The 9,719-nt window shown below is 37.6% G+C and overlaps 1 protein-coding gene across 1 annotated transcript in view; it reads left to right on the forward strand.

Annotated features, from left to right (window-relative positions):
- Window positions 1-4,464: 4,464 nt before the first annotated feature.
- Window positions 4,465-9,719, forward strand: part of LOC126092796 (GATA zinc finger domain-containing protein 4-like) — a 45,495-nt gene continuing 40,240 nt past the window's right edge. Inside the window, exon 1 of the mRNA XM_049908525.1 lies at window positions 4,465-4,580. Coding sequence (XP_049764482.1) covers window positions 4,465-4,580 — 116 coding nt within the window. The remainder of the gene's footprint in view (window positions 4,581-9,719) is intronic.

Raw genomic sequence — 9,719 nt, forward strand, 5'->3', positions numbered from 1 at the left:
TGGTAGCCATACTGCCAGTCTTGAGAGTGTGAGTGCATGTGCCTCTGACATGTTTGTTATTGAATGCGATGTTCCTGGACTTTGTAAATCGTATTCTTGACCAAAGATCACGTCCCCAGTGTTGGAAGTTATGCTTTGTGTAAGGTTTGAGGCTTAATTTCATGTTCTTATTGAGGAATAATTGTGTTTAGGCTGCTCCTACATTCAGTGCACTTTATTTCTGTAATTAGGGTGCTTTCCAGTTACAGGAATCACAAGGAAATATGAAAATACAATTAACACAAAGGAGAGGAAACAATTTGTTGACAGACGCTGAAAGCAAGAATCTCAAAAAGTAGTCCACACCAGAATAATCTAAAATTTAACACTCAAAAATCACAGAACAACCGTGCTACAGCAAGGAGTAGCCACATGACAGCATGTGAACTCAGCTGACATGTAGTAAGCAATGAGCTGATTGCACGATAACAGCAGCATGACCGCCTGTTACCACAAATCATTACATTACACATAGACAAATACTCATCATTGTATCACCCTACTCATCAGCTCCATATTGCAAAAATAATCTGCACACAGCAACATAGCCAACCTATGATCAGTTCCAGTCCATACCCACAGTTTCTCATAAAGTGCGGTAGCAGTGGTTAGCATGCTGGATTCACATTCCAGAAGGCTATGGTTCGAACCCATGACCGGCCATCCTGGTTCAGATGTTCCGTGGTTTCCCAAAGCCACTTACGGCCTATTCTGGATGGTTCCTTCAAAAGGGCATGGCCACTTTCCTCTCCATCCTTACCTAATCTGGGTTTGTGCTCTGTCTCTAATACTTCATTGTCGATTGAACATTAAACACTGATGTCCTCCTCCTCCTCCTCCTCCTCCTCCTCCTCCTCATCATCATCATCATCATCATCATCATCATCCTCATCATCATCATCCACCTCCTCCTCCTCCACCTCCACATCCTCATCCTCATCCCCAGTTTCTCAAAATCTTACATATGTTGTCTGAAACACCAAGCTCCCTTTTCTAGACAACATGTTTGAGAAAAAGTTGTTAGGGTAGTATACGTATACAGAAAAGTTGTAGTACATCTAAAAACAAAGATGACGTGACTAACCAAATGAAAGCGCTGGCAGGTGTGTCTATCGACCTGCCAGCGCTTTCGTTTGGTAAGTCACATCATCTTTGTTTTTAGATATATCTTTCCCATGTGGAATGTTTCCCTCTATTATATCCATATCATAAAGTTGTTAGTACTTTATATATAGACACTTACGATTCCAGCTTTCAGTTCCCAGTTCAAAAATCTTAACAATATTGAAAGTTTCTCATACTACATCGAATGCCAACTGCAAAATGGCAGATATTACAATAGTATAAAACAATTCTCATCTATCCTTCAGAGGACCTGAAACTTTGGGGGGCTTATGGGAAAAATATTACATCTCCATATGCATTTTTCGTCTTTATTCAATTGTAACTTTTATTTAAGATTGAAATCTTAATCAAACTGTTAATGCTGGGCAATCATACAAGCATGTATGATCAGTGTTGCTTTTGTTAGTTTATAAATTTACAACAACAGAAAATAAATCAACCCAACATGGATGTTATACCTTGTCCAATTTTTCTTGTGGCAATGTCCCCAAGAACTGCTTGGCACTCATCAACAGAATTCATGTTTTGTGATGCTTAACATGATGCTTGACACTGTTGCCAAACTATAAAAGCTGACACTGAGTGCTGTGGCAGTAGCTATTACACAATACTCTGCTTATTATTTGACCCTGAGGTGTGTTCTTAATTTAATTTCCTACCACTTTCATTGCTACAACCGAGTACCACCCATGAATATGAATATCACTTCAAAGTGCTTTCCAGAAGTCTTGTTCTTCTGCACATCATTTCCTTTACAAAAAAATGGCCAGAATGTTGGCACTATGAGAGAATTTTCCTTCACAATATTCTTCATCCCACAACCACCATAGTGCTTACTACCCCTTAGCTGCCTGCACTACTCTGACACAACTCAACAAAAGACAAACAAACTGTAGCCTTCTAACTACTCAAAGTAATTTTACAACACTTACTGATAATTGACTGCAGTAGTGACTGAACAACACTACTGCCAAATTAAATGTAAGCCCCCACATCCAGCATTTGCCATGTTTGTTAGCAGCAAACAACCTGAACTTTCCTAGAGGTTAAATATATTTAAATATGGATTGGCCAACTTTCTAAAGCCCCTTTGGTAAAAAGAAAAGCATTAGTCTTATTGAGAACATGCCTACAGGAATTTATACATTCCATTGTGATTTTGCTGTTTTCATAAAAATGGAGTGGCAACACTACTACTGACAGTTGTTTTTGGGCTTAGCTCTATTGTCAGCATGTTCGAGTTTTACATGTAGTGCATTTCAGACATAAAATGCTGTGCTTATTTCATTTATTCAATTAACATTAAGGGTAATAACTGTGTGCAAGTTGTTGTTACTGTGAAAATGAAGCTTCTTTGGTTGTGCAGATACTATGGGTATCTGTGAATTTATCAGAAAATTCTTTCTATATTGTTTTTAATCCAAGGTAGGTTACAAAATATGAAAAATAATTTAGTACCACTATTTTCACTTTTATTTAAAGCTTTCCTTGTTTGTGTAAACATTTTATTAGGTATGTTAATAATTTATCTGGTGTACTCATAAATCTGGTGCAAAGAAGCAGTCAGAGAAATATAAATATGACAAAGCGGAAAAATAAAAAAATAAAATTAAAAATAAAAGTAGCAGCTACTTTTTGCCAAAAGATAATCCAATGTTGAATGTAAGCAAGTCTGTAACATCAGCAGAAGCAGAAACTTATTCTAGGTAAAACTCTAACTTCATCTGATGTAGGCATTTTGCTGCCTGCTGAAGGAGAGGTAAGCAAGGAAAGTCTGAGTCACATGAATATATCAACTGTGATTGGGAGCCAAGTGATCCTGGGCAATGGCCACATACTTTAAATAACAGTGATAGGAACAGGATTGCTAGAAAAGGCATTTCAAATGTTGACCTTCAAATAGTTTGACAGTTTGTAGGGAAAACAAAGAAGAAAATTTATCAAGCTTCATTTGTATTCCAAATTCTCTAACAACAAATTTTAAGCAAAGAGAGATTGATTAGTGTGAAGCGATGGTCACTAAGAACTCATCAGTTGACATTGTGTTTTATTTCAGAGTGATCCCAAATGGCCTGTTACATCTAGGGTACATTAGCTAAACTAGATGGATATGAACTCATGAAAACAGCAGGGAAATAAATATTTTCTCTTCTTCCTGACCACAAGAATAGTTTGTTGCATAAAAATAATTATTTATACATAGATATGTTACGTACAAAGGCTGGAGGTTAGCAGTACACATTCCACATTCCAGAAGCTATTGCTGAAAGAAAAAGACTCTTTACACGAGTGTAAAAAAAAGAAAGAAAAGCCACCAGTTACAAGAACCACGTAATAGTAACTTCTGGGATTAACTGAGTTATTGGGTAAATATGATCCATTTTAAGACTATATGTAAAGTTGTGTTAAAAACAATCCAGAGTAACCTGAAAAGATAGCATACTATTTATCATTGAGTGCACAGGATGATCTTAAATCTTTGTGTGGGGACTAAATATCAAAGAAAATCTTTGATGAAAGGTACCTCAATTATGTGATTAGTATTGCTATCATAGATGTATTTAACAAGCATGAGATTGCATTATAACACTGCCATGGTCAGTGCTTTGATAACGGACCAAATATGGCTGGGCAAATAAAATGTGTGCAAGCAAAAATTAGACACATTTATCTGCTGGTAGCATTTTCTCGTTATGAAGTTCATACTCTGAATTTAGTAGCATTACATGCTACAAGAAGTAATGAAGTAGTGAGTATATTCTTCAGCTGTATCTGCTGTACAATTTCTTCAGTCCAAGCCCACAGAGGTGGAAAGGGTTATTAAAATACACTGTCAATCAATCTTTTTATGGCCTGTCTAAAACAAGAAGTGCAAGTATTAGGGCAACAGAGTCCATAACAGTAAGATTACCAGAAATAACAGAAGCTTTAAAATACACAAAAATTCAGCGCATTTTATCTCATGCTGGGATAGCTGATCAGTTATTTCACAAAGTGTAGCTTTGTCCCTCGATGTTTCACTATTGGTCATATATTTACCCTGGGGTAGCTGACAGACAGCTTTTATGAGTTCAGTTGGGAATTTCACCTCATCTTCACTGATTTTAAATAGGATTGTGACAGCTTTGACTGCTCCATGTTATGGCAAATGGTTGGGGAATTTGACATCCCACTGGCATATATCTGGTTAATTGCTGCATGCTACTTTCAGTCAACTTGTGAAGCATAGTTCAGTAACCAACTATCACCAACAAAATCCAGTACTGAAAATGAAATCAGTTGGCAGAAATACTATTCAACATGGCCTTGGAAAAAGTAGGCCATTACACCTGTCGAATCAGAGACTTTGTGATGGGAGCAGACAGAGCCCTGGCATTTGCTGGTGCTGATGTGATTCTTGGCAGCACCTCGAGCAAGTATGCATTGATATTTCCTGATTTCTCCATAATGCGAAGAAAATTGGGCTAGTGGTAAATGATGACAACACAAAATATCTCACTGTATCACAGCACCTGGCTCTCCTTCCCTCCATTGTTTTTGATGGGTATACCTGTGATCAAATTCAGGAATTAAAGTGACTGGGATCCATACTGACTAATAAATGTAAAGTGACAAAAGAAGTGCACCAATAAATAATAAACCCTACTCACATACTCTTGAATCTGAGTACTTTACTGAAGCCATGTCTAATACCACAGAAGAATAAGATTCAGCTGTATGTGCTACTAGAACAGCCATTACTTTTATGTGGTTTCAGGACCTGGGTGACATCTGTAACAACTGAAGAAGCAATCTGTGTCTTGAAGAGGAAGGTATTTTTAAATATCTATGGACCAGTCTATAATATCATGGAAAGTAAAGCCATGCATTGGCTGCATATTAGGGCAGAAGAGGCTACAGTGGCTTTGCACATCTTTTGAGCATATGGCTTCCTCTCTAATTGAGTCCTCCATTCTCAGCCTGCTGAAAAATGCCCAAGGGACATCCAAGGATATGATGGAAGGATCAAGTACTATCAAGCCTTAAAACAAGTGGAGACAGCAGCAGTGGAAAATTAAGCAAGAGATCAGCAACAATGGAGTACTATCCTTAGTAGGTATCTACTCCATTGTGACTGACTGACTTACCTTCTTTTATTGTGCATTTTGTAATGTGTTCCTTTACAAATTTTTTATAGTGTGCAGTTTTTGTATTTTCCTCCTGTAGTGTAGTTTTTTATTTTGTCTTTGTGCTGTTGGCCTCAAAGATCCATTAATGCAATAAATGATGTGGAAGATCAGTTCTCTTGAATATTAGAAGAGACATTTTAGACCATACAAATATAACAAGTTTGATTATGGAGTCAAACAATGTTTCTATTGACACTGAAATGAAAAATATTAAAGCTCTTATAGTTAACATAGATAAGGGGATGAGAGATACCTGGCCCAAATTTTTCAGCAGAGCTAAAGAAACGACTACTGAAATTGGGACTGAGGCAGTGTTTTTCAGCTGGCCAGAGTGGCCGTGCGGTTCTAGGCGCTACAGTCTGGAACTGAGCGACTGCTACGGTCACAGGTTCGAATCCTGCCTCGGGCATGGATGTGTGTGATGTCCTTAGGTTAGTTAGGTTTAATTAGTTCTAAGTTCTAGGCGACTGATGACCTCAGAAATTAAGTCGCATAGTGCTCAGAACCATTTGAACCAGTGTTTTCAAAAACGAGAGGAAGAAAAAGGAAGTTTTTCTGTGATGAATACGATTGGGATGGTAGTAGAGTATCTAACACATTCCCAGATGAAACTGAAAAATAATAATATCAAAAAGAGGTTTTTAATTTAATCATAAACAAGATTGTGTCTCGGATTCTCAGTATGAAGAACTGAGAAATACTTGTGCAACTTTTGAAGGCATTTTCAGAATAAATACAACTTTAGATGATAATGATATGAATTAAAAATTAATTAGAATTTATCCTGGTGGTCTGTGTGAGAACCTTATTGAAGAAATACAAATGTTTAAGCTATGAGTACAGCTATTTTTCAATGTTTGAAAAAGAAAACAGAAAACAAAAGTTTTCCAGTTCTTGCTCCAAATGAAATTTATAAATTGAGGTATCTAATCAACTTTGCACTGCATTCAGGATTTACATTATTGTTCCAGTGACTGTTGCTTATGATGAGAGAGGATATAGTAATTAGCATTAAACAAAACACATTTAAGACTAAGAGAAAATTAATCATCTGGCACTATTATCATTATACCATGATCTTGTTTCTAAAATGAACTTCGCTGATGCTGTACATGAATTCATCAGCTGCAAAAATAGAAGATTCAGAATTCCACCTACAGTTGTCCAAAATTATTCAACTGACACTGACAGTTTCAACCAGACTTTTTACATCTAGATAACAAAATATGCTGCAAACATTCTCACTAGATGTTAAGTTTGTTTCTTTTAGTAGCTACTGCTACTGTTAGTGTTACTGTTACTATTACTATTACTATTATGTATTACATTTTGTATCTTTTCAAATAAAGTAAATTCAGTTAATAAGTAAATTATTGATGGTACACTCTGCATGTAGCATCTGGCCACTGCATGTGAGTAGAACAACTTACCAAAGAATATTTGTCATTATTAATTTCCATGGGCTGAGAAGGCTTGGGGTCCCATACAAAAGTATGTCTAGTGGCCCATTAAATGTATGAATGGCCCTGATCGCACTACAATGAAGTCAAAGTCATCAAAATTGATCACAAATTAGGCAAAGATATCTAGAAATCACAGTTCAACATTACTATTAGAACAAAATAGGCTGTAATATGAAATAATTTTAACATGTTTATACTGCAAAAGTATACAATTCATGATGTACAATGTACAGAACAAGAAAATGTCCATTACCAAAATATAAAACTTTTCTTTCTGTTCAGCACCAGTAATACATTTTGTGGCACCTTCCCCATTTCAATATCAAACCTGAACACAATCCTACCATTACACTCTCCATAACCAGATATAATGTTGATTTACATCCTACATTCATTTATTTCTTGTAACCCTACAGGCAAACCAAAACTGTTCCATTTGAGCAAGGACTAACATAACTTTACTTTCACAGATTGTAGTTTTTCTTTCCCTCATTGCAACTCACAAACCACTTGTCCTAAATTCCCAATCAGGATCAAACATTCTGACAAGTCAACATCTCTTGCTATATCAACATTGTGCTCCTTTGAATGGTTTTTGATCCATTCTCATAATTCTCTTCGACACGTCTCTCACCAGTCAACCTGAATTTGATCACAAAATTTGAGTAACTCAACCCACACACAATTATTTTCACAAAATTTTGATGTTAAATCACTTTCTGTAATGTTAGAGATTCATTTGTTACTGACAACCTGGATAACTTTTTTCCACTTTCTTAAACTACAAAATTGTCTTTTAAATCAAGATAACAGTTACTGTCTCCATCAACATTAACCACTTTACTAAAAATATTAATAGCTTCTACATCATTATTACATGAATTAATTACATTTTCCTCCACCACCAGTTCAAGAACAGTTTTCCATAGAAATGACTTTTCATTTTGTACCCTCCACCTCCCTCCCCCTTTTCCATCATATGCCTTCATGCATGTCAGTTTTCACTACTAATTGTGATATGAACTGTGTACAAAGCCTGCACTTGGGTGCAACGGCCACCCATCTCAACTTGGCACCCCAAGAGATGACTTGGGTCACTTCATCCTAAACTGACATTATTCTCCTCTCTAATCTCATCGGATGTATCAGTCTCTCAATGTTAATTTTGACATTGTTTGTGCCTTGATAAAAAGTCCTCTGTAAACTTGTTACATCAAATTGGAATCATATCTCAGGTTTTTGAGGACATCTCCATCTCCATCTCCATCGTCGTCGTCGTCGTCGTCATCGTCATCGTCGTCATCGTCGCCACGGGTTATTACTCTCATGAAACTGGTGAGGCACCCTCTTTTATGCCCAAGTGATGGCATCTGATTAGCTGGATTACATCATCATGATATTGGAGAACTGGCACATGCTGAGGTGACACCCTCATGTTTGCACCCTCTCTCCAGCATCGCTAGTAGTGCAATCACTTGTATCAAGCAGTCAGCAATGATGAGTCTTCCCCTGAGCTCTTTCTTTGTCAAGTGGCTTTTCTAATCACATAGTCCCAATAGTTCAGAGCATGGGCCAGAATTCTCATATGTTCAAAGATAATTTTGTGGTTAAGATATCATGCTCAGCCATTAATTTTCAACATTCCTTTGGTATAGGTGGTGATGATGATGATGGTGATGATGTTCAGCACAGTGGCCAGCAACAGTCTACACAGATAACCCACCTAATTGCTGCCACAGTTGTGAGGAGTATCACAAATCTCCAGCACTCTCAGGCTGAGGTTATCTTTAACATGTTGTAACATTTCTTTAATTTTCCTGATTGGTTAAAACACCAGTCTGATTTCTTGCCTTTTTAGGACCCTTCCTATCATATTAATTGTTGAACCACAGACTGGAAGCCATGCTGTGTGTTGATCCTCCTCAGTTTGTTGAACAGTATCATGTCTTTGTTTACCTGACAGCATTGACCTAATATCACTGACTGAATAATTTTTCCTTCTAAACACCACTGTCAGATGGCTAATCTCTAACCAAGGTGCTCCATGTCCAAAATAGTAATTGCTCTCTTTAGCAGTGCATACAGCATAGCTATTTTCTCAGATGAAGGTGAAAGCTGTGTCTGTTGAAATACAGGGTGTCCAAAATGTCTTTCCCTGATTAGATAAATTGGTAACTCAGGCTAGAAGTAAGATACAAATATGAAACTGATGTCTAATTGTTTACAAACTATCAATGTTTTTTCACACATCAATAAACTTCCACATGAGCACCGTTGGTAGCATATAGCACATCTAGGTGATATTCAATTTCCATCCACACATTAGCCAACATCACTGGAGGGATCGATTCAACGACTGTGGTTATCCGTTGCCGCAGGGTTTCAAGATCTGGTACACGTGTTCGGTAGCCCTCGTCCTTGACATAACCCCATAAAAAGAAGTCTAATGGGGTTCTGTCAGGAGAGTGTGGAGGCCAAACCGTTGGCCCATCATAACCAATCCATTGCCCAGGAAAGGTCATATCGAGATAGGCACGGACGTCCAAACCCCAATGAGGCGGTGCACCGTCTTGCTGAAACAAGTCATCGTGGTGATACTGAAGAGGCTGAGGAACAGCATACAGTTGCAACATGTCCAGATACACTGCGGATGTGATGGTAGCCTTAGCAAAGAAGAATGGTCCGATAATTCGATCGTGCAATAGCGCGCACCAAACATTCACCTTTGGACTGCCTCTGGTGCACTCCATGACCTCGCCAGGGGGTTGTGAACCCAAAATGCGCACATTATGGCGATTCACTACTCCCCTGACAAAAAAGGTCGCTTCATCGTAAAAGGCAATTCATCTGAGATAACCATCATCGTCCTCAATACATGATAGCATTTCAACCGCAAAGTCATATTGACATGTACTGTCATTGG

Source organism: Schistocerca cancellata, chromosome 7, assembly GCF_023864275.1.
Source record: "Schistocerca cancellata isolate TAMUIC-IGC-003103 chromosome 7, iqSchCanc2.1, whole genome shotgun sequence".
Lineage (NCBI taxonomy): Eukaryota > Metazoa > Arthropoda > Insecta > Orthoptera > Acrididae > Schistocerca > Schistocerca cancellata.